The sequence below is a fragment of the Salvia splendens genome, chromosome 7 (assembly GCF_004379255.2).
Source record: "Salvia splendens isolate huo1 chromosome 7, SspV2, whole genome shotgun sequence".
In the NCBI taxonomy this organism is placed as follows: Eukaryota; Viridiplantae; Streptophyta; class Magnoliopsida; order Lamiales; family Lamiaceae; genus Salvia; species Salvia splendens.
Window position 1 is genome coordinate 16,174,185 of NC_056038.1, and position 25,599 is coordinate 16,199,783.

Here is a 25,599-nt window from a genome sequence, read left to right on the forward strand (position 1 = left end):
ATGAATCAAGAGAAGATCAATGCTACAAGGATTCAACCTTTGAGTTTTATTGCTTTAGTTCTTATGTTCACTTTGTTTTCCCTTCATTCTATATTTTTAGATTTTTCAATTATGTGTAACTAAATTTATAGGATTCTAGGGATGTGTTGGTAACGACTTTGGTTATACAATTCCGTTTTCTAATTAATATCTATTTTGTTTTTACTTCGTTTCTTCCCTAAGTTGTTCTATAATACTTCATGTTTGAGTGACATATTCGGTGATGATTTAATATAACTTGCTACATAACCGTGAGAGGAGGTTGGCGAGTGACGAACTCGCATCTTCCTAGTCTTTACTTTCATCATTTTCATTTGCCGTTGTGGCTTACTCAAGTTGGATCGTCAAACTGATTCAGCCAGCCTATATATGCCTGCCACCTGCAAACTGCAGGTGAGTGGATCCAGTAAAAGCTCAGGCTGATCAACTTGACATGGATTTGACTTTAAGTGAGATGAACTGAAGATCTAAAAAGATCTGTTCTCAAAACCTTAACCCACAATACTATTTAACTAGTATAGGGAAGTAAGGATCGATCCCACAACGATGAGGCATTTGAGATTTATTTGCATTGACACGACTTGGGAATGACTGCTGCTACGCTTTTAGGGAGTGGGTTAAGTTAACTACTAAACTGATCAACTCATGAAAGCTCAACTAACCTACTTGATCAACTTAACTAAACTTTCCATAATTGGACAAACAGAATAAACGGGGACTGTCAGTCCCAGCAAAAAGCACTGTAAAGTAAAAACTTTCTAACAACTTCATCTTCTTCACAAAATCAACATAGAAAGCAGAGTAACGAACAGATCTAAAAAACTATGGAAGACGAAACACCATAACAACTCATAAAATTAAATCTACTCCTAAAATCTAAGCTACGACTACGTAAACGAGAAAACTAACCCATAATCATGCAGAAACGAAACATAAACTGCTAGATCTAAACCTCCTAAGAACTCTCAAACATAAAACGTCAGAACTGACCAAATCAAAACAGAACAAGACATTTTTGAGCTAAGACATAAAAAGGAAACTGAAAGCAGATCAGACACATCATGCATGAAACATAACACATCAGCTAGAAATGAGAACATAACTTCAAATTTACTAAATCAAAACATCAAGAGTCATTAACATCAAAACTAAACTGAAAATAAACAACGAAAGTAGTAGATTGTTTCATCACCCCTTCTGGAGTGGAACAACAGAACTGAAAGATAAAAGTACAGGAAACTACAACCAAAAACTAACTAAACTAGAATGAGACCAATTGTGTGTGCAACGAAATCAAGAAGATGAAGTGAAAAGAGCTCTGATTTGAACCCTAGAAGAGAGCTGAATTCCTAAAGATATTTTAACTAAGAAAGCTTATGAGACCCCCCTTTCATCACTGGTTGGGACTCCTCTTTTCTTGTGTCGGGCTTTCTTTATATAGAGAGGCGTAGGGCCCTGATCCCTAGGGTACCATCCTCTCTGAAATGTCGTTCCTGTCCTTGACAATTGGTGGGGGGTCTTTAGCTCTATCTCCCAATGTAGAACTTCTGCTGGCTCCGCTTGATTTTTGACTTGATCAACTTAATGCCGCAATTTTTGCCTTCTTTTCTTGATCCGTTCGTCCTCCCTACTTATTGCTTCCTTCCTCTGAATATGGCGGTTTTCACACACACCTGACTCAAAATTGGCTGTTAGTTTACAGAATTTGATGCAGTTTTACTATAGAACACATGCATGAAACGAGCCTCATCAAACTGGTCACACTTAACCCATACTTGTCCTCAAGTATGAAAGAAAAGAAAAAGAAAAGAGGCAATTTTCAAGGCATGGTTCTTATTCAGAAAACAGTAAACAAACACAATAAGACCTAAAAAGGAAAAGTGCATAAGTAAACTAAACACATTGACAATTAAAATAAGAAACAGAAAGGATAGAACTAGTTTATGATGTTAGGCAATCGTCCCCACAAGCTCAAGGTCAATCCAATCGTGTACAGTCTCAAATTCCTTTCCCTCTCTTCTTTTACCTAATCATGCTTGTCCTTTTGTCAAGATAGCTTCTATCTTTCCAACTGTTGGATCCACTCGGTCAGTCAATCCTCACCAGAATTGTTAGGATCATTCTCTCATTCATTTTGCCATACCATTAATGCTAGAGTTCTAGTGACAGAAACTAACTCCTTAAGGTTTTTATTTAGGTTTTATGGGGTAAAAGTTGTAGTGTATAAAGGTGAGGGTCATATGGGTTCTAAGTTCATAATGTATATAGAAGTGTGAAGGACATGTGCACTTAGGAAAAAAACTGGAACACCCTCCCTATGTACAAATTGAAACTTTGGAACTACCCTTGGCCATTTTTGCCTTAATTTTTTTTCTAACTTTTCATAGGGTCAGGTTACATCATTTCATGCCCTCTTTTTTTATATTTTCTCTTTCTCTTTTTTTTGTGGGTCAGGTTATACATTCTTCCTGCCCTTTTTCTAATTTTTTCTTTTTCTATTTTTCTTACTATTTTGTCTGGGTCATGTTACAATGTTTCTTGCCCTTTTTCTTTCTAACTTTCTTCTTAAGACTCTCCTGTTTCACAACTTATTTCCTCTCCCCAAACGGTGAGTTGCCCTAACCTACCCCCTTGTTCACATGACATGTAGGCTTAGGGTTTCCAAAGAAGGGATGATCATAGTTAAGGCTCAAAATGTGCAACTAGGGGGTGCCTTTACAATGAGGCAGGTTCATCCGGTTCGAAAGAATTTGGCTCAACTAGTTATTCATATTGCCTTTAGTCCTCACTAGCTAGTGTCATTTCCCTCTAAGCATCAATAACAGTCTCTCTATTTTTTTTCATTTTAGTAGAAAGTGTTCTACTTTGACTTCTAACTCACATTTTAGAGGGCTTCACAAAGGATTGGATTAAAGCTATTTCTATCTTCCTTACATCTTCCAAGCAGATTTTGGTTTATTAAAGAAAGGAAACTCACAAATCAACATGTATCCTCTCTTCAATCACTCTTACTAAGGGAATCTTGCCTTTATTTTCTTAAACCAGTTCTTATCTCAAAACACATAAAGCAAAACACCTAACAAAAGACTCTTAGCTAAACAAAACACAACTTTGACACTAACTACACCAACTATTTCCCCCCTCCCACTTCATTACAGCTTGTCGTCAAGTGACTTGATGAAGTGGAAAACAAGGTGGTTGGTGTCAAAAGTAGAGAAATAAACTTCTTACACTTAGACCAAGCAGTGGGCTAAGTGCGAGACGATCAAATAGAAAAATCAAAAGTACACAAACATATTCTTTAACACAAACTTCTCACACTTAGACCATGCAATGGGCTAAGTGTGGGAATGACACAGAGCATACACAAACATATAATATATTAGTAGGAAAGGCAGATAAACTTCTCCCATTTAGACCAGGCACTGGACTAAGTGGAAGAAGTGTTCATATAAACAGGTAGGGGCATACAAATATGATAGCAAAAACATATTCAAACTTGTCTCATGAGGTATAGGTCACTGTTTATCACAAGGAAACTTCTTATACTTTGGCCAAACAGAGGGCTAAGTGGGAGAAGAGCATAAAATTCATCAACCATCAAATATACACAGGCAGGAAATAGCATGATCAAGCTTAAAAAGTTAAAATTTTGAACCAAGAGTAAAGTTTACTTGGTTCGGAGAGTTTAGTTCTTTTTCTGGCTCCCGTGGGAGCCAGAGTGCCTGGTCCTCTTTGCCGTATATGAATCAGGATCTGCAGAGGGTGGTTGGCTGGTGGTGGTGGTTGGCTTCCTTTTCCTCGATGTTCTCGCAAGATTGGTATCCGGCACATTCTGCCGAGGTACACTGCGTCCTGCTGCTGAGACCGCTGGTGAGGGTTGGTTGGATGATTGAGTCTCCCTGTCCATCCAAGAGATGACTTTATCCACATTCTCTTCTATGAGCCTTCAGCATGATAATTTGGTCATTTTGGTCATTTGTTCCCTTTGAGCCTTCAGCATGGCATTTTGCTCCGCATTCTCTGCTATGAGCAAGTTCACTGTGTCCTCCATTTTGTTCCTCCATTCATCACACACAGCTACCTCCTCCTCGTCTGTCTCTGTCAGGTCGAGAATCTCCCGAATTGGATCTTCCTGGGTGCCCTGTTTGAAGGGGTTGGCAGCGGAAGCGTGCGTTCAATATCCGATCACATGAATTTGATCTATTTAGCAGATTATTTAGACAAATTCTATTCGCGCAATTTTCACATGTATCATGCTCATAACTTGAATTAGAACATGCTTTAGCATATAAAATCCCTAAAACATGCTTACTACGGAATTAACCAATTTACCTCATTGATTCAATCAAGAATCGATGATGGCTCGCTCCGTCTCCACGTGAAGATCTTCAATACAAGACCTCAGATCTTCTGACTGGTGTCCCGGACTATACGCCATTAGAGTTTTACAGTATGCAATCACTCGAAAGGTGATTTCTAGTATACAAAACCCTAACTTATACTCAAAACAGCTTTCAAGTATACAAAATGGTAGTGCACAAGTCTAAATTTCTCCCACTTATACTGAAAGCGAGTTGAGGTCTTGAATGAGTCGAACTCCCATCCCTCCAACGTGGCAGTCGAACGGTTTCACCGCCAAAGCCTTTGTAAAAGGATCTGCCAGGTTGTTCTCTGACGCAATCTTGACCACTTTTATGTCTCCTCTTTGCACTATATCTCTAATGATATGATACTTCCGCTCTATGTGTTTGCTCGCTTTGTGAGCTCTTGGTTCTTTCGAGTTTGCCACAGCACCCGAATTGTCACAATAAATGGTGATGCTCTTGGGCAGATTCGAAACAACACCTAAATCCATAAGGAAGTTCTTGAACCGTACAACCTCTTTTGCAGCCTCCGAAGCGGCCACATACTCAGCTTCTATGGTCGAGTCCGCGATGCATTTCTGTTTCACACTCTTCCAAATTACGGCTCCACCTCCTAAGGTGAACACATATCCTGAAGTAGATTTTCTCGAGTCCTGATCAGCTTGAAAGTCTGAGTCAGTATATCCCAAAGGACAGAGCTCGGCTGCATTGTAAACTAGAGCATAGTCCTTGGTCCGTTTAAGGTACTTGAGTATGTTCTTTACGGCAGTCCAATGTCCTTGGCCCGGATTCGACTGATATCTTGCCACCATGCCAACAGCAAAGCAAATATCAGGTCTAGTGCAAAGCATAGCATACATGAGACTTCCAACTGCCGAAGCATATGGAATCCTTCTCATTTCCTGTATCTCAGACGACGTTTTAGGGCACATCTCTTAAGATAAATGGATGCCATGTCTAAAAGGTAAGAAACCTTTCTTGGCATCCTGCATGCTAAAACGACTAAGTACTGTTTTGATGTAAGATTCTTGAGATAAGCACAACATCTTCTTCTCTCGATTCCGAAGAACCTTGATCCTGAGGATGTGTCCCGTGTCTCCCATATCCTTCATCTTGAACTGGTTTGATAACCATGTTCGAACTGATGACAACATCTTTTTATTGTTTCCAATTAGAAGAATGTCATCTACATATAAAACTAAGAACACTACATTCCCCTTATCAACTTTCTTATACACGCAGCTTTCACTTGGGCACTTTTCGAATCCAAACTTGCAAACAGTTTGATCGAAACATTGGTTCCACGATCTAGATGCTTGCTTGAGGCCATAAATGGCCTTCTTAAGCTTCCAAACCATGTGTTCTTTGCCCTTTATGGTATATCCTTCGGGTTGTTCCATGTAGATGGTCTCCTCAAGACTGTCGTTTAGAAACGCAGTCTTAACGTCCATCTGCCATACATCCCAATCCATATAAGCTGTAATAGACAACAGTATCCGGATCGATTTGAGCATGGCCACTGGGGAGAAGGTCTCATCATAATCGATGCCTTCCTTTCGAGTATACCCCTTGGCCACTAGTCTTGCTTTGAAGACTTTAACTCGTCCATCGGGTCCACGTTTACGTTTATATATCCACTTGCTCCTAATGGCAGTACAGCATTCGGGTAGGACGGACAAATCGTAGACGTCTTTGTCTATCATAGATTGTAGTTCCGAATCAATTGCTTTCACCCATTCACAATGATCGACATCTGCCTGCGCCTCCGCAAAGTTCCAGGGATCTAATACATTGCTGTCCGAGGAGTGATCCATAGATTCTCCCAAACCAATGTATCTGTCGGGCTCTTGCGAGACCCTCCCACTGCGGTGCGGCACTACAATATTTTGAGTAGAAGTTGAAGTTTCGGGAATTGTTTGTACACTTGGTACTTGTTCTTGGTTAATGGAACTTGTGACAGAAGTTAGCTCATCAAGAGCCGCTTCACTGCTGGGTTTATGATTCATTACATAGTCTTCCTCTAAGAATGTCGCGTGAGTACTCACAATGACTTTCTTATCTCGGAGGCTAAAGAATTCATAGTCTTTCGTCCCTCTAGGGTACCTTATAAACAAACATACCTCCATCCTTGATCCTAGCTTAGTTGGATCCTTTTCCAATACATGAGCCGGGCAACCCCAAACCTTGAGATGTGCTAGATTGGGCTTACGCCCAGTCCACAACTCATATGGAGTTTTAGGTACGCATTTTGATGGTAAATTGTCTAAAATGTGACTTGCAGAAAGCAAGGCATGTCCCCAAAATGAAATAGGTAACCGTGCAAAACTCATCATCGAACGGACCATGTTTAACAATGTCATATTCCTTCTTTCAGCCACGCCGTTCTGCTGGGGCGTGCCCGGCGCAGTCAGTTGGGATTCAATTCCCGACTCCGATAAGTAGTCCGAAAATTCGGCACTGAGGTATTCGCCTCCACGATCAGATCGTAGGCATTTGATATTCTTTCCATGATACTTCTCCACAAGATTCTTAAAGTCTTTAAACTTGTCAAAAGACTCTGACTTGTGACGCATCAAATAGACATATCCAATTTTCGAGAAGTCATCAATAAATGTGATGAAGTATCGAAAACCACCTCTTGCCTCAGTAGACATTGGTCCACATACATCGGAATGAACGAGCTCAAGTACTTCCTTGGCCCTATTGCCCTTAGCCTTAAAAGGCCTCTTGGTCATCTTGCCTTCTAAGCATGACTCACACTTATGAAAAGGTTCCTCCTCTAGACCTTTGATAAGATCTTGTTGAACAAGAGAATGGATCCTCCTTTCATTGGCATGACTAAGTCTAAGGTGCCACAAGTACGTTTCGTTCATTGAACTTGAAGGTTCATTTCGTTTCTTTAAAATTTTCGATGTTGTATTGAGTTCTGATTTGCGATTATTAAACTGTGTAGAAGTGATTGTGTACAGATTGTTTTCCATGATACCACGACAGATATAAGAACCATCTTTCTTAATAATGCAGTTGTCATTAAAAGAAATCGAATATCCATCATAAACCAATTTAGAAATTGAAATTAAATTTCTTCTAAAAGAAGGTATCAACAAAACATTCTTCAAAATAAAAAATCTATCACTACTAAAACGCAAATAAATGTCTCCCACTGCAACGGCTGCCACTTTGGTAGCGTCACCCAGCTGGACTTCAATCTCGCGATCATGTAGCCGTCTTGTCACCTGCATTAAGTCAGGATCAAAACAAATATGATCAGTGGCTCCTGTGTCAATAACCCAAGTGCAGATTGATGTCGAAGTCAAACAAGACTCGACTACTAGAGCTTGGTGCATACTTGTAGCCTTGCCCCGTTTAGGACAGTCTGGCTTCCAATGCCCCTTCTCTCCACACTTGAAACACTTCCCCGTGGGCTTCTTGTTAGCCCTCTTCTTCTTCTTTCCCTTAGCTATCGAGGCGCCGAAATCATCATGGCCGCCTTAGCCTAGACCATAAGGTCCTCTGCCGACTGAAGTTCAGTCAACAGCTCTGCCAAGGTGTAATTCCTTTTGTTCATCTCGAAGTTGAGCTTGAATTGTTGGAAGCTAGGGGGAAGACTTTGAAGGATGATAGTCACCTGGGACTCGGGATCGATGGTCCCTCCCAAGACCTCAATTTGGTTGAGGTGGCCCATCATCTCGAGGACGTGATCCCTCACAGATGAGTCTTCCTTCATTGTCTTCGACATGATACTCCGAAAGGCTTGAGATTTAGCCGTTCGATTATGAGTACTAAAAAGATTTTTGAGATTCTGCATAATCTCGGCGGCTGTTTCCATGGCTGAATGCTGATGCTTGAGTACCGAAGACATAGAAGCCAACATGTAGCACTTAGCCATCTCATTCGCCTTATGCCACCGTATGTGTGCATCTCTGACTCCTGCCGTAGCGTTAGCCGGCGGCACTGGAGGTCGCGGGGTGGTGAGCATAAAGATGTACTCATCTGCTGTGAGAACGATGTCTAAATTTTGTTTCCATTCTATGTAATTTTGGCCCTCGAGTTTATTTTCTTTGAGAATTGCGGAAAGAGGATTAAACGACATATTGACGATTTGATTTGCACTGCAAAACAGAGTAATTTACTATTGTCATAAACTTATGTAAGAAGTTTGATTAGATTAACCATAAAACTTTTCAAAATCATACAACTGTAAAATTAAAATTTTGTACCCTCCAGAGGAAGTCAATACGCATTAAAATCTTACAATTTTACTGGTCACAACACCGACGAATAGTCCAGAGACCACAGAGTGGCATGGCCGCCTAATGTTGCCTAAGCAAGACCATCTCTTTAGCATTACAGAGTCTCATTTCTACAACACACTCCCATAACAATGCTCATGTGCTGCTAACAAGATCAAGCTATCTCATAAATTCTGTGTGAACTTCTGAATCTCGCAGTTTCTTAGGATTATTGTCCCCACAGAGCAGGTGGCGATAATATTGGAAACTACATTCTAGTTCATACTATTTATATTTGAGAAGTCCGCCCTCATGAACTTGCTATTTTCTTAGGATTATTGTCCCCACAGAGCAGGTGACGATAATATTAGAAAAAGGCTTCATAAATTGCAGACCAATTGATGGAGACCATATACAAACGTTGAGTTCGTAATTATAACTTAGATATTTTGGGTTATGGTTTTACTTTAATTATCCTTAGCCTTGAGGCAATTTAATTATCTTTAGATTAATGTTGTTATCTTCCTGTAGGAAATTGTTGATCTAGAATTTTATTCTTATTCATGTCTACTATAAGGTATATCTAAAATAAACAAATTATTTAATCCTTAATAAGACATGAAAAATAAATTCAAATTATTTCCTTGTTCAAGATTAGGAAGAGATATTTTATTATTTAATGTATTCATACATATCTATCCTTATTAGGATCTTAGATATATAAATTTTAGGAAACTATTAAATTATTCTCATCCATATCATTTAGGAATAAAATAATCATTATTTATTTCCATAGATATAGATAATAATGAAAATATTCCTTAAATCTAGATAAATATTAGGAAACTATTAAATTATTCTCATCTATATCATCTAGGAATAAAATAATATTATTTATTTCAATAGATATAGATAATAATAAAAATATTCCTAAAATCTAGACAAATCTTCCAAAAAGATTTTATTTCCATTAAATAATAATATTTTAATGATATGTTTTAATAAAATAATCAAATAATCATTAAAATAATCCTTCATCGTTATATCATTGCACGAGGTTCGCACGAACGATGAACGATGAAAATCCGACGAGTTCGTCGTCGGATCACGATGCATGAAGCGTCTCGGCCAGCAGCGCACGAGTGCGCACATGCTCTCGGCCGCCTGGCTAGACCACCGGCGCGTCGGTGTCTTGGCAGCTCTCAGCCAGCGAGACGCGCACAGGCGCCTCAGGTCTCGGCAAGCCGCTAAGTCCGTCTCGGTGTCGTGGCTCGTCAGGTCCTGCGACTCTCGGCCAGCAGCGCGCACGACTGCGGCGCTGCTCTCGGCCAGTTGCTACCGCCAGTCTCGTCCCTCCCGAGCCTGGATTTTCCTCTCGTCTCGGCACACGTCGCGCCTTATGGCGCACACGTCTCGGCCACGACTGGAGCTTCGTCTCGGGAAGCCTTCCGCTTAGGGTTGGCCTGGTGTCTCGCGGTGTCTCGGTGGTTCTCGGACGAACCACCACTCCGCGCCAGTCACCGCCATGTCGACCTCGACCCGGGTTCCGTCTGGTATGTGTGGTCTCGGCCGGCCGCGCGCACGAGCCCCCACTCGTCTGCGCGTCGCCCCGTGATCACGGCTCCCGGCTCCCACTATCTCGTCATCCCTACCTCGATCGCACGTGGTGCGTTCGAGCAATTCAAGTTCTTTGAATCGATAGTTCTTGAGTTCATCATGCATAAAATTAAACAAAAACACCAAGAACATGCTTCGCAATCAAATAACACATGCATACATGAATTTCGCGAAATTTAAATCTAAATAATCAGAGCCAAAGACGGGCTCTGATACCAATTGAAGGGGTTGGCAGCGGAAGCGTGCGTTCAATATCCGATCACATGAATTTGATCTATTTAAAAGATTATTTAGACAAATTTTATTCGCGTAATTTTCACATGTATCATGCTCATAACTTGAATTAAACATGCTTTAGCATGTAAAATCCCTAAAACATGCTTACTACGGAATTAGCCAATTTACCTCGTTGATTCAATCAAGAATCGATGATGACTCGCTCCGTCTCCACGTGAAGATCTTCAATACAAGACCTAAGATCTTCTGACTGGTGTCCCGGACTATACGCCGATATTTGTGTGGGCAAATCGTATTAGGACTTGAATAACGAAGACAGAACTCAGCTCACGGAGGAAGGCAATTTTCGATTTCTCTCTCTCAAAGGAGTGGACGAAAATTTGTGAATGGAAAAAGATGTGTTTTCTGTCTCCTTTATTCTCCTATTTATATAAGTCACATATTGGGCCCAGTCAGGATCTAAGAATTTGGATCAGGCCTCACCCAATTAGCTTTTTACTAATTAAATTGAACCCACAATTTAATATAAGCTTATATTGGAATATTACAAGCAGCCACTACAGAAGTAATATTGCACTGCCTTTCCAAATCTGAAATTACAAGTATTCCGGGTTTCCTTTATTCGCGTTCAATTTATTTCCCGTGCTTAAGATAGAAACATCCATTAATTATTGTCTGCTATGGACTTAATTAATTAACATATTTTATTCTCCAAGAGTGGACTTAGCAAGAAACTCTTATTTATTATTCATAGAGTAATTAAACTCCAACTACCTAGGTTCCGAATAATAAAACCTTGTTTCGAGCTCCTCTTGTGGATGTTATCAAACGAGACTCTCCTCGCGCACGTTTCAACATAATAGCAATCCTAGCACCTCTAGATAATGATCACCACTACCCAATATACCTGGATCGTTGGATTATGAAAAACCCGCACCTTTGGTAAGTCAAAGTAGTGGATACTCAATATCGTATGCTCAATGCTAACGTACATTGATTAAGAAATTAATTATCAAGACCTCGTCTTTTAGTAGATAGCATAAAGACTCGTCTTGCTGTTAGATCCATTCAGTGCTATACCACACCAACGTCATTTTATTTCAATAAGGCTTAGAAATAATCGGACCTGACATTGCAACCTTTCGCGATAGGTAGTCTAGGCCTATCTAGGTTGTGAAATTCTTATTTTTCTTTGTTTAGAACTGACCGTGGTACCTTAAATTGGACGACGCCCACAACCGGTCTACTAAAACAAAGACTTAGACTTTGTTACGTTTGCTTATACATTTAAATATGCAATAAACAACCATTAAATGTAAAACATAACAACATTATGACAAAAATAATCTGTTGCATTTATTGGAAAATAACCATTAGAGTTTTACAGTATGCAATCACTCGAAAGGTGATTTCTAGTATACAAAACCCTAACACTGTTTGCCTCCTCTGCAGGGACTCGTAGTGGCTTCTCAGCTTCTTACTTTTCCTTTGACATCTCCTCCTCCCTCGCTTCAGCTTCTCGCATCTCCCTAATTACTTCAACGGTGATTTCTTCAAACGTCCGACTCGGTTTCTTCATCCCCTGGTTTTCCTTCACTCCCTCTTCATCGTCTGTGCTGAATCGGAGTGAAGACGACGATGTACGGCTAGTCTGGGTACCTGATTGGATTGTAGCCTTTCACGAACTTTCACTGGAGGATATGAAAAGACGGGATGTCTAATTTGGGTGAGGATATGAAAAGACGGGAGGAAGTACGTTTAGATAGCAACGGAGGAAGGTGAAACGATCTCCGTGGCGTCAGTGCATGTTCGCCTTCCTGCGCCAAAATTCAAAATTCGAGAATTTATAATATCCCTTTTATTTTTTTCTTCTTTTAGCTTTCTCCCGGTTAAAAGGCAAAAGGTGCACTGTAATTTTCTTTTTCACTTAATTGCTAAAACCAAGTTAAAAAATAAGGTAAAATCTGAAAATTTTGCAGGAATCTTTCTTGCTCTCTTGGTGATACGACCACGCCCGGAAGGCCCATGACGAGGTCTATGACGAGGTGCCTACATGAGGGACTCTCTACTTTCACCCAAAAAGTCACGCTGGAGGAGTCTACGAAGGTTGAGGACCACGCGACGAGACTCATTCTGAAATTTGAAGGCTGAGAGCTTCCACCCGGCCGGGTGCCATCCACTGGAAGTGTCAAGGCATCCGAAGACCACCCGACCGGGTACCTACACAACTACCCGGCCGGGTGCCCTGTCCAAGGCATGAGGAAGTCAGGAGGTTTCACCCGGCCGGGTGACTTAACACCCTTAAGTTCACCAGGTCAAGTCGAGTGACGTGGACCAGATTTTGTGGGCCTTTTCATTGGGAATTGGACGCTAGTATAAATACCTTTTGATGTCATTTCTTTCCTTAGATTTTGCTGAATTAAAGTTTCTACCCTGGTGAGTTTCCTCTTTGAGGATTGTATCCAATTCCTTCATTGAAGGTTGCTTGTTTCCATCCTAGATTGATTCAAGTAGAGGTATGCATCAATGGAGTGTATCCATTGAGTAGTAGAGCCAAGGGGTGATAGAGCTAATGAAAGTTTCCTATGGTTGTCTCCATCCTTTTGGTTAAGGTCCTTTGGTTGTAGCTCTTTTATTTCATCATTATACACATGCTTTCCTTTTCTAATCTACCATCCTTTCTAGTTTAGATTCAATTTTTGTGGTTGGATCTCTTTTTATCCTATTGTTTTATTGAGAAATTGAAAATCAATCTCACAAAAATATCTAGATCAAACATTATAAAAGGGTAATTTCTTGGGAAATGGATCTTAAATTAATTGGATCCACATTACTTGGGTTGAACTTTGATATTTTCTTGCACCATTGGAACATCTGCTCTCACTGCCACTGGGCATTGCTCATGCTACTGGAGCTAGTTATCTCATCCTCTTGTTGTTGAGGCTCCACCTCCACTGATGTACTAGCCATCTCCTTGTCCAGACATGGCATCAAACCTTCATCAAAAGTGACATCCATGCTGACTATCAATCTCCCATTTCCTTGCTCTGTGTACACCAGCACCTAAATCCCGCACATCCACTCTGCTAACCAAGAAATATGCACCTTAAAGCCCCGGCATCAAGCTTGCCTTGCGATAAGACCCGGGCTTAGAGAAATCTGGTAACTTATCATACCATAGGCTGTCCGGAGGCTCGAAATTGACTGCTGGTGAGGGGCTTTTGTTTATTAAGAAATTTCAGTTTTGAGATATTTTTTAAAAGTTAGTTATAATTAAAAATATAGACATATTAATATTAATTGACATTATTACACACCGAGTTTACATGAGTGCACCTTGATTGACATTGTTACAATAGCTAATTTACATCATGGAAATTGATCTTGGTTGTTCCATACATGTTTATTTCCTTATATCCCGTGCAATTATACATCTAAACCGTCGCCTAATTCATCGGTTATAGAAAATATAACGAAGATATGCTAGTTACATATTTTATGCAAGTCCTAAACTCAGTTTGTCCGTTTATAAAGGAAATGGTCTTGATGCGAATTTTGGGTTGTGGATTAATTCAGTTGTAATTTTATTTGTTTATAAACTTTTAATAATCAATTGTATAATGAAAAAATTAATTGTATTTACGAAAATATAACGAAGATATGCTAGTTACATATTTTATGCAAGTCCTAAACTCAGTTTGTCCGTTTATAAAGGAAATGGTCTTGATGCGAATTTTGGGTTGTGGATTAATTCAGTTGTAATTTTATTTGTTTATAAACTTTTAATAATCAATTGTATAATGAAAAAATTAATTGTATTTATAGAATAATTTTTGTAGAATGATTAACATGGGTTGTAGATTAGACAAGCTATAATTTTATTTGTTTATAATTTTTGAGTAATCTAGTGTATAATGAAGAAAAGTAATCATGTTTATAAAATAATGTACATGTGATTATTAAGTGTATAATGAAGAAATGTACAATATTTAATTACAAGAAAGTTAATATATATGTTCAAATTCAAATTTGGTGAATTTGGTTAAATACTAATAGTGTAAGAAAAAATAAGAATGAAGTATGATAGATCGAGAAATTTTAATATGTTTTAGAATTCAAAATATTTAGTATAATATGTTATTTATTATTATATTATATCAATAAAGTTTTCATATATTTATATATTTATGTTTTAAATATCAAATAAAAGGTTAATTGTTTTAGTGTATTTATTTTGTATTATAAAAGTTAGGGATAATGGTGTCTAAAATCATAAACTCTGGCTAAATTTGGATATTTTTCACCACCTTTAAAATTGGTCTAAACAGGGGCGGACGCAGAAATAAATACGAGTAGGGGTTAAATTTTCAAAATTTTATTTCAAATTAAATTTTTAAGTAATTTAAATTATCAATAGGGGCCTTTTATACTATAATATGTATAAAATATGAACATATTTTGAAACTTTATAATAGAAATTTTTTTAAAATTAGATTCATTAGGGGCTAAAACCCTCCCCCTTTATATGTAGTTCCGCCACTGGGTCTAAATATTATAAACTTTACATTTCGTTTGTTATTTTCCACGATAGGTCAATCGCCATATCTAACTGATGTACGTTGCTTTCTTTTGTATTACTTGGCACAATTAAATCAACGTGACATTCTACGTGACTTTTTATTCTATTCATCACAAACTTAAAAGTAGTCTAAAATATCATAAACGCTTCTCGGTTGTCCACGTAGAATAAGTTTTTGGCGAAATATCTTATTTGGGTCAGTTAGGAAAAAAACGTTGTAAAGTTAGAGATAATTTAGACGAATTTTAAAATTCATGAGAAATACCAGAATTTGGCCAAAGTTTGGCAAATGGACCTCACATTCCAATATCTCTAAAAGTTATCATTAAAGTGTGTAATCGATTACTCCCTCCGTCCGCCATTAAATGTCTCATTTCACTTTTACCACTTTTCGCAAATGGACCTCATATTCCATTAACTTATTCTACTCACATTTTATTATAAAATAAATATAAAAAAGTAGGAAACTTTTTCTGCCACTTTCTTTTATAAAGTCAAACAATTTTTTAAAATCTGAGCCGGTAAAAAATAACATCTATTAGCGGAGAGAGGGAGTATTAGATTAGACGAAAGAATAGATAATAGCGCACTAATATCTATCCCACTGGTTCCAGACTTGCCTTACTCAGCCGGATTGGTGGAGTATATGAATATATCGTGCTATTCGGACTGGCCTACGAGTTTCGGGTTACACAAACTCTAATAATTAAAATCAATCGCGGCATAATCTAATTTATGAGTACTAGTATATTTTTGGAAATTAAAAAAATGCATAACTAAGGTGTGCTTTTATACATAACTAGTTTTAACCCACGTGCGATGCACGATGAAATATTTTTTTATCATACGATTTTAAATTGTTAATTGATTAACACAAGATCAAGTTTTGATTCCGAAAATAAATTGGTAGTATTGCAAGTTTTAAAATTGGACGATAGCTTTTCAAACCTCAAAACGGTTTTAAAATTGTATTTTGAAGTATAAAAACGCCGACGCAGAATAATATTGTCACAAAATTGTGTGTAATCTTTTTTGTATTTTGTATCCATTTAAATCAGTACTATACTTTATCATAGTCGAGCTTCATTACATTGCAATATAGTGACCCTAATACGCTAAAAACTCAAACCTTGAAACCTAAATCCTAAACCCTTAACGTTAAAATATAATCATTATGACCAACAAATGAGCTAAATATAAATAAAATCCTCCCTCCGTCCTAGTTCAATTTTACTTTGTTAATCACTTTAAAATAAACTTTAATAATAGAAAAAAAATAAAAAGAATATCATAACTTCACAATATGAAGAGATTTGGAAAATATGGAGGGAGTGAAAAACGTGATGAAAAAAAATATGTGAGTGGATAAATTACCAAATGTCATATATTTATAGTCCAAAAAATAGAAGATAACTCCTCAAAACTTTTTCACTTTCTTCACCTATTATTAAAAATTTTAAAACCTTTTAATTTCCCAAAAATTAAAAACTAAGCGATACGTAAATGTTATCAAATTTTGGAAAATGAATGATAATAATTTCCGCCATTGTATTTGTATGAAATGAGTAACGAATAAATGTATAATAAATTTTGGAAAATGAAATGGAAGGCCATTGAAGCAATAATCTCAGAATTTACTTTACAACCTTTCGGTTAATCCGCATACTCATACAACAAAAGGTCGTTATTCCTCATACTTATAAACACCAATCAATGGCAATATTAAATGTCCGTAAATATCGTTATGGATTTTATATAATTGTATAAAATACTTCAACACCAATGTAGAGACTTTAATATCATGGGGATATTGAAACCTCAATCAAAATTCAGTAAAAACCAAAACTTTTCATTTTGTCCACTAATGATTAGAATTAAATAAAACTTTTTAATTTCCTCAATATTGAAACCCCACAAATTGGCAATTTTAAATTTTATATCAATACGTTATTAACTACGGTTAAATTTTATTGGATTGTATTTTATATTTTATTATTAATCAAAGTAATGAAATATAAAAAGACGCTAAAAATGAGAAAGAAAATTAAATGATTGAATTAAATAAATTTATATTATATTATTAATTTTCTCACAAGCTTCATGCTTCATGTTGCGCAAGCAATAGACGTGGAAAGTAATGCATCATTATTAGCAGGTTTTCAAATACCATGCTTCAATTTAATTGTTTTATGAAATTCAAGTTTTTTTCAATAGCCAATGAAATTCTAATATGCCTAAGAAAAATTGCATATAAGAAAAATTGTAACTTCATAATGTTGCTCTTGAAAGCAAGTATAAAAGCAGTAATGTAGTTCTTGAAAGCAAGAATGAAAGCAAGAGAGGTAAACCAGTCTGTCAATATCTTGAATTGTTTATAATTTCATTCATACTGAGTAATCGGTGATGCAATAATTCTACGAGTTAAGTAAGGTAAAACTGAATAGCCGCAAATCTCCAACTAAATTATGTCTTCCCATATGATAATATCTATTTTTTCAAACCAACAGGTTGTGGATTCATATCTTGGTGCAGAACTGTTACTTTTGAAGCTTTCTCAAGGCAAAAGTATACCTGCAAAAATAAGTGAAGATTTTACAAAATAGTTGCCCACATATATTTTTTAATTGTTTGCAATAATATAATGAATAGAATAAAATACAGTAATAAAAAGGAAAGATAAGAAACTAAAATAAGATAAGCATCAAAAGTAAAATAACATAATTAAAAACACAAATTAGATTAAATAGCTGGGAGAGAAAGATAATACTCCACATGATTTGACGGACAGAAGCATCTTTACTGAAATAGTATTTTTTTGATTAATAGAATTGGTATTTATAGAAGATTTGAGAGTAACTCAATGGTATAGTATTATTTATTGTAAATTAAATTAATAATAAATACCATTTATATCTTGTGACCTTTCAAATTATTTAAGTGGAAGTGAAGAGACAAAACACATTTTCTCAAAACACTACTAATACATTATTTAGCCATGAAAAGAGATGATTAAAACCCCACATATAAAGAGCAAAAAATTGACGCTGTGCTCGGTAAAGAGCACTTTTTATAATGTGTGGATTCCTGCAAGCATATGAGCCTAGCATTATAATTACGAAAGCAATTCAATAGTATTAAAACCAAATAATTACTATAGAGAAGCAAAATCCTTACCTGTCATTATTGTAGAAGAAACGGACCATAAAGATTTGGAGAGTCTCTCTTCCAAAATCTTATCAATTTCCTCAATAAATTTGAAGTAATTATTCAATTTATATTTCAAAGCCTTTTCACTTCCACTTCCCTCAATTTGCATAAAAATAAATAAAATTTTTTCATTAAGATATTTTAAAACATTATTGATTTTAGATGGTAAACAAAATAACTATGAATTATACAACTAAAACATACCATATATTTAAAATACTTAATAACAAATTATAAAAAATTGTAGAGCTCTGATTCACAATACATGAATGGGGATATTTGAAACAACATTTTGATTAAGCTCTAAGAAGAAAAATGAATCTAATTCACATCACCTATAACAAAAGATTCCAATTATAATAGTTACAACATTAATTTAATGCTCAAATATAAATAACATAATAATAAAAAATAATACTCATATTAGAATTAGTTGTATAATGTAAACAAATAGGTTTTAAATTAATATTAGACAAATTCAGATACACTTATGACTATTGTGTTACATACAACACACTTAATAACAACAAATTTAAAAAATAGGCATGCAAATAAATAATAGAAAATAACTAAACGATTTAGATAATATTAAAGTAACAAAATTAAATATGAAGAATTGGGAATATAAACAAACATTATTATTATATAATAAAATTTATGATGTAGAAAACGAACTTCATATTAAACTAACATTGATAGAGAGTCAAGAGAGTACCTAAAATTTGATCAAATCTCTGCAAAATGTTCAACAAAGAATGTAATGAGAAAAAGATAGAAATGTGTGGATTATAAGCTATCAAATGCTATATATTTATAGTAGAAATTAGAAGTTAATTTCTTGCAAAACCTTTCACTTCCTCCACTTATAATTAAAATAAAAGGAATTAACTTCCTACAATCAAAACCTATAAATATGAAGAATAAAACGTTAAAAAAACTGAATAATTAATTTCATTGATTGGTGGGGTCAAGACTTTATAGGGGACACGTTATTTCTTATATTATGATGTGAAAGTTTTTATTCTTAAATGTCTAGATTGTAGTATTTAAATTATATATTTAAGCTTAAATGATAATTCCATAAATACCCCCAAAACTCCCCCTTTATATATGTATAGATAAAATTGATAGTGCCATAATTAAGCGATAAACAAACAAATTTTGCGGATTGTTAGACTTTTTACTTTACAAATATTAAATAAGTGTACTTAATAGTATGTGACAATGACAGTATAATTTGGCACGATATATCGGTGGAAACGAATTAGTTAAGCTTAATTAATGAGGTTCCAATACATATTAGAACGAGATCTCTCTAATTAGTTGTGACGTTAATTCTGAAGCAACCTCGTCCTCAAAGCATTTTCCTTTAAAATCGAGTCTCTTTCACTCCTCTTATTGTTACTTCTATCTCTCCCCCACTATAAATACCATTACCACGCACATGTTTTTTTGTAAGCTTGAAGTATGTGTGTGTAATTATATTTGATCAATATATTTTGTTATAACAAATATGAGTGTGAGTAAGTGTGTGCATTGTGGGCACGAAGACAATGCCTACACTGAAATATGCAAAAATGAATGCAACAAAATTAAGCTATTTGGTGTTCGGATTAGTGTTGCGAACGCCGATCCATCTTCCATCCGAAAGTGTAGGAGCATGGATGATTTAGAGGCGGCCGACCCTGCCCTCGACGACCCGGGATATCTCTCGGATGGATTTGTTCATCAACATGGATCTCACAAAAGAAAGCGAGGTATGCATTTTGTTTAATTTAATTATCTAAAGTCCAATTTTTATTTTCTTGAATATTTCATTAAAAAATAAATGTGTGTAATAAAAGGGAATCCGTGGAGTGAGGAGGAGCATAGATCATTCTTGAAAGGTTTAGAGAAATTGGGAAGAGGTAATTGGAAAGGAATTGCAACCGAATTTGTTCCCTCAAGAAAATCCTCCCAAGTTGCTAGTCATGCTCAAAAATATTTCAACCGATTGAAATTGACAATTTCCAACAAGAAACGACGCCGTGCCAGCGTATTCGACATGGTAAGAAGTTGCACTAGCTTGCTTTATTCTTAATTTGGTGATTAATATTCATTGATTTGTGATGGTGTAGGCTAGTATTTCAGCTGCAGTTTCAAAGGATATAAGGGAGCACAAAGAAATGGTTTGATCTAATCCATTTTCTTGCACAAATTGTATCAACATTCAACAATAAACACGAAATATTGTTTGATTTACAATTACAGCCCCATGTTAAAAGGCCGCAGCCCGTGCAACCCTATTCATGGCGGCCCGATCTTCAGGTGCATATAGCAATTTCTTGTTATTAAATTAAGAAATATTTGATAATGTTGGCTAACATATATTGTACCATATTTTGATGTGAATTAGCCAAGAATTGCAGCATCATCAGGAGTTATAATGCCATGGGCACAAGTGGTGTATTTACCTATGCCAGAGCCAGACTACTTCTTATCTGCCCAATAATTTTCCACATTGTGCCTTCAACCACTAATTATCAAGAATTGCACTTAGCATTAGGGACTTAATTAATTAACACTGCCATGATCTTACACTTTATTTTTTTTAAGTTTCTTGAAAGACAATAATTTATGATGCATCATAACTTTGATGTTTTTGATGTATCAATAATTAGAGATTAGTGATAAAATGAAGCTTAAAATAAACTTTAGACCAACCACACTTATGAAGATAATCACATCTAGAGCGATTGATGATAGTAATCGACAATACAAATATTCTTATGATGAAGGAAGATTGGAAGACCTGCAAAATCAGCTTCTAACATAAAATTAATATGTTGACTTTCATTAACCACAAACATCTAAGCAAAATAAAATCTTCATTTTAATTTTTCTAGGTCTCAACATTCATTAAATTTCTCCATTTTTTTTTCTAGCCAACTAAACTTGTCAAACCGATCTTATGCTTTCTAAGGTTATTCCTCCACTAATGCAACATCCTTTAGGTATTTTACAGAAATTGAACAACTTTGTGAATATCCCACTCATACAATTATTTTTCAACATTTTTAATGAACTGCCCAGTTATTTGAATTTTTTTTTTTTTTTTTTTGCAATTTCCAATCAATATCAATACAGTGGGCTTTTAAATACTACATGTAAATCAGTTTTTTAACATATTTTTGGAATGGACAACACAAAGAATAGGTGAAGTAGCTGAAGTGGCAGGGAAGAAGGTGCTTGAACTGGATCCCGATGATGATGTTGTTTACGAGCTCCTTTTCAGCATCAACGACAACATCTATCGCTCCAAGAACAGGTGAGACGAAGCTGTTAGCGTGATGAAGATGATGAGAGATCAAAGAATCAAGAAAACGTCGAGATGCAGTTGGATTCATAATGATGCAGTTGGATGGTTTTTTTTTAATCGATCAAATCTTTGTATAGTCTCTTTTTGATGTGGGTAAAAATATCCAAAATTGAATCAATGTTAAGAGCGATGACGTCAAATAGAGAAAATACCAATGTAACATATAGCTTGACATTCATCTTTCACATCGTCATAACAGGCCAAGAGAAAAAGATGAATAGACATCAGTACGTTCATCTCCACCTTCTCCACCATTTTCTCGAATGGCAGCAATAGGAACAAGATGTAGGTTATACAGAATGCTGTCAAATAAATCTTGCTCGTAAGTTGCATTTGTATTGAATCTCTTCAATATTAAGTCAAAGTCTGCGGATGTCTTCAAATTGGATAGCTCAAATAGATCTGTCTGAATTGCAAAGATGTGCGAAAAAACTGGATTCGAGATTGTAGTTGTTCCACCAGAAAGAGATTCCTCATTTAGATAGAGAAGGTTTGTGATATGTATACTAACATTGTAGTTAGGGGTTTCACGTGCAACTATTTTGCATTCAATGATGAAAGATTCTAAAGACAGGTGTTATATTCATGACTTCAACAACATCAGGATACATATTTGTAACACAAATATTGTTTACAAAAATATCAATGTCACTCTCCTTGCTATGAATATGTGCGCGATCAAAGCCTGGAATGTCGACTCGCATGCATAATACATGCATTTTAAATACTAAGAATATGTTTGACGGCTCATCCCACTAAACACCAAACTACTTTGTTGACCAACTTTCACCGGACTACTTTGTTGACCACTTTCACCGATTAGGTAACTCCGATGCCAATATGAGATGCTATATGGATGGTCAGCTCTTATTACTATCCTGGTTAATATAGCATATTAGTGTGTTGTGATGATCGGACAGTGAAATACAAAATGAGTAGCTTTTCATATTTATATTATTTCATATTTGATCCGGGTTTATAGCTTAATCTCCATCATAGCAGTGACTTATACAACATCATCCCTGCTTTTTTTTACATTCCAGCTCCGAGCTTCGAGTTATCTCCTCAACAGTGCATCAGGTACATCAGAGCCTAATTCTCCTAGAGAATCCTTGAGCTCTTGCAACTTGTCTTCCTCTTTTCCTCCATATTCTCCATTGAAGTTTGCGACCGTGAGAGGAATTCTCCAGCCCCGCAATTTAAGGATGATTCAAGCTTTTAATCTGTTTTCATGGAGATAAGAACACCTACGATCGTGTTAAGCTTGGAATGATCAATGTCAACGGAAAAAATTGAAGTAGTGTTTAAAAACTTGTTAGTACATCTTTCATGTGTGAATAAGTGTGAATATGCTATTGAAATGGGCATGTCGGATCGTGTCTTCGTGTGCTTACAGGGAAAACTATGCAAGTGCTTGGTCAAGACACCGCGCTTCTTAAATCCGCTGGATCACTAGGTCCAGGAACTCAAGGAACACAGAGTGTTTTTATCATTGGACACACTCGACTCCCCTTCAAAAATTAAATCCCTCAACCCGAATACTATGGATTAGTATAGGGAAGTGGGGTCGATCCCACGAAGATGAAGTCGTGAAGTAGTGCTTAGAGACTCTGGAAACAAGCGGCTGCTGCCACGCAAAAGGGTTGAGGTTTAAACTACCACTAGACCTAGGCACGGAAATTAAATGCTAGACCTAGGACACAGAACACTTATAAAATCAGACATCAACGCCGAAAGAAACAATTACTCACTAGACCGTGTAAATGACTGACTAAATATGACTAGGTAGAGAAAATTAAAAAGTGAGGACCATGACATTCAAATAAGGTAAGTACGGAAAAAGCTGCAACTAACAAACTCATGCAATTTCCTAACCAACTCAGACGCGTAAATGAAGAAAACAGAGCATACTCCTAGATTCGAACAGAATATAGAAATCGGGACGCCGGAAACTTGCTACGAATTGGACGTACATCAGATCTACATAAACTAGGCGAAATGAAATGAAAACACGTAGGCTAGGCATAAAATTAAATCAACACGGCTCAGATTCACGTCGAATGCTTAATCCACTCCGGATCCAAGCCATCCGAACTCAACACCCAGCAAAATCAACTCCATAATTCCGATTCTCACAGATATGCTCAGATCAACTCCAAATCCCAACAATCACAGACAGCCTTACAACATCAGCAAGTTAAAAACCCGATTCATCCACAAACAAACTCCATTCTCCCAGATCCAACCACGAACCTGCAATAATCCAGAAAACAACCTCGAAAACAACCAACTCCAACAATCCAACTCAGAATTCAAGTAAACATAATCAACAAACAAAGATCAACACGATCGGCATAAGCTAAAATGAAACTTGCATAAAAACAGAGAAATATCCAGAAAACAAAGAGGTCCGAGCTTCAAACAGCGAAGCTCAGCGAATTCAGCAGAAACGAAAACGGAAAATAAATTGTTTCTTCGCCCTAAAGAAGGACGGTGTTACGACCAGATCGAAATGTATGAAAACTAGAGGTGAACCCCAAGTACGCCCTGAATCTCCCCACGAAAGAACTCAAGTGTGTGAAAAAGTGAACTAAGCTACAAGCTGTTCTCGAGGTCTCCAACCGAGAAGATCCCTCCAGCGTGCATGCTTCTCCCTTTTATAGACGCGGACATAACCTTCTAGAGTCTTCGTAGAAATCTCTATTCTACCCTTCAACTCCGAGGCTTCCTCCCTCGAGCAATTTTCCGCATAATGTCCACTCTTTCGCCTTCTTCCTAGGTCCACGCAAATGTCTCCCTCCTTTGCTGGACCTGGCGAAAATCTTCACACACCTGGCTTAAAACGTGTGTTAGACCCAGAAATTTCACGAATTAAAGCCCTAGACCTATGCATGAAATTAGCCTTATCAAACTGCTCACACTTAAACCATGCTTGTCCTCAAGTATGAAAGACAAGAAAATGAAATAAGACGAATTGCAATGTACGGTTCCCAAGAACGACTCTACAAACAAGATCTAAGAAAAACAAAAACCTAGACCTAGAAAACTTACAGACTCAGAAAAGAAAATAACACACAAAGAACACAAAACACAACACATAAACATGCACTAGTTTCAACTTTTAGGCGACTGTCCCCACAAGCTTAAGTTCTCTCGGATCGTCTACAGTCTCCAAATCTTCCTTCTTCCTTCGTCAACCCAAACGGTTCGTCAGTTTGTCAAGAAACCTATGGATTCCCTAGCGGTTAAGTTCGCTCGATCACTCATTCCTCACCAGGGATGTTAGGATAAAAAACGCTCCAGAGTTAAAGTTACACCACTGATGCGTTGGGTAATGAGAGTTTCTCCTTTTTATCACCTCCTCTTTTTTCCTGGGTCAGGCAAATATTTCCTGGGTCAGGTAATTTTTACTTCCTGCCCTTAGATAATTAAGCTTCTTTTTTCCTCTTTTTATTTTCCCCCTGGACTTCGTCCAGCTTATACCTCTTTTTTTTTTTACTTTTTTTTTACTTTCTGTTTTACTTTTCTCCTCCCCTGGACTTCGTCCAGCTTATACCACCAGTTCTGGACTTTGTCCAGCTTATTCCTTCATAACCCATTTTTTCTCCTTTATACTCTACTCCCTAAGCATCAAGTGGTTGCCCATTTGTTACAAGTTAGCTCAAAGTGTTTAGGCTTATAACTCACTTTATAGTAGGGCTGCACAGCTAGGTTATCTAAGGTATCCTCTATCGTCGTCACTTCATCCAAACCGTTTTAAGTTTATTAAGGAAAAGGGCATCAAAGTTGACGTGTATCCTATCTTCAATCGCTCTTACTAAGGGAATTTTTCTACCTTATTGTATCCACTAGCTCATGCAGCACGTAACACACAGACAAAACTAAAAAAACTATAAGACTCACATTCACATTCTGCACCTATTCCCTCCCCCTCCCACTTCACTCAAGCTTGTCCCCAAGCTA

General features: G+C 36.7%; 1 protein-coding gene and 1 long non-coding RNA gene across 2 annotated transcripts; one reads left to right on the forward strand and one right to left on the reverse strand.

The window, feature by feature from the left end:
• Positions 1-17,568: 17,568 nt before the first annotated feature.
• Positions 17,569-19,049, reverse strand: LOC121741099. The gene is made up of 2 exons (XR_006037780.1): positions 18,994-19,049; positions 17,569-17,642 (listed from the first exon to the last, which is right to left on the reverse strand). It is a non-coding gene; the product is annotated as an uncharacterized LOC121741099 (long non-coding RNA).
• Positions 19,050-19,791: 742 nt separating this feature from the next.
• On the forward strand, positions 19,792-21,597 carry LOC121810486 (probable transcription factor At5g61620). The gene is made up of 5 exons (XM_042211249.1): positions 19,792-20,035; positions 20,123-20,325; positions 20,396-20,446; positions 20,529-20,585; positions 21,474-21,597. The coding sequence occupies exons 1-5, from the start codon at positions 19,792-19,794 to the stop codon at positions 21,480-21,482; spliced, it is 564 nt and encodes a 187-aa protein (XP_042067183.1). The 3' UTR covers positions 21,483-21,597.
• Positions 21,598-25,599: the final 4,002 nt, after the last annotated feature.

Coding starts and splice junctions, on each gene's coding strand:
- LOC121810486 (XM_042211249.1), top strand. CDS start 19,792: ATGAGTGTGAGTAAGTGTGTGCATTGTGGGCACGAAGACAATGCCTAC. Junction 20,326..20,395: donor GTGCCAGCGTATTCGACATG/GTAAGAAGTTGC, acceptor GTGATGGTGTAG/GCTAGTATTTCAGCTGCAGT. Junction 20,447..20,528: donor TAAGGGAGCACAAAGAAATG/GTTTGATCTAAT, acceptor TTACAATTACAG/CCCCATGTTAAAAGGCCGCA.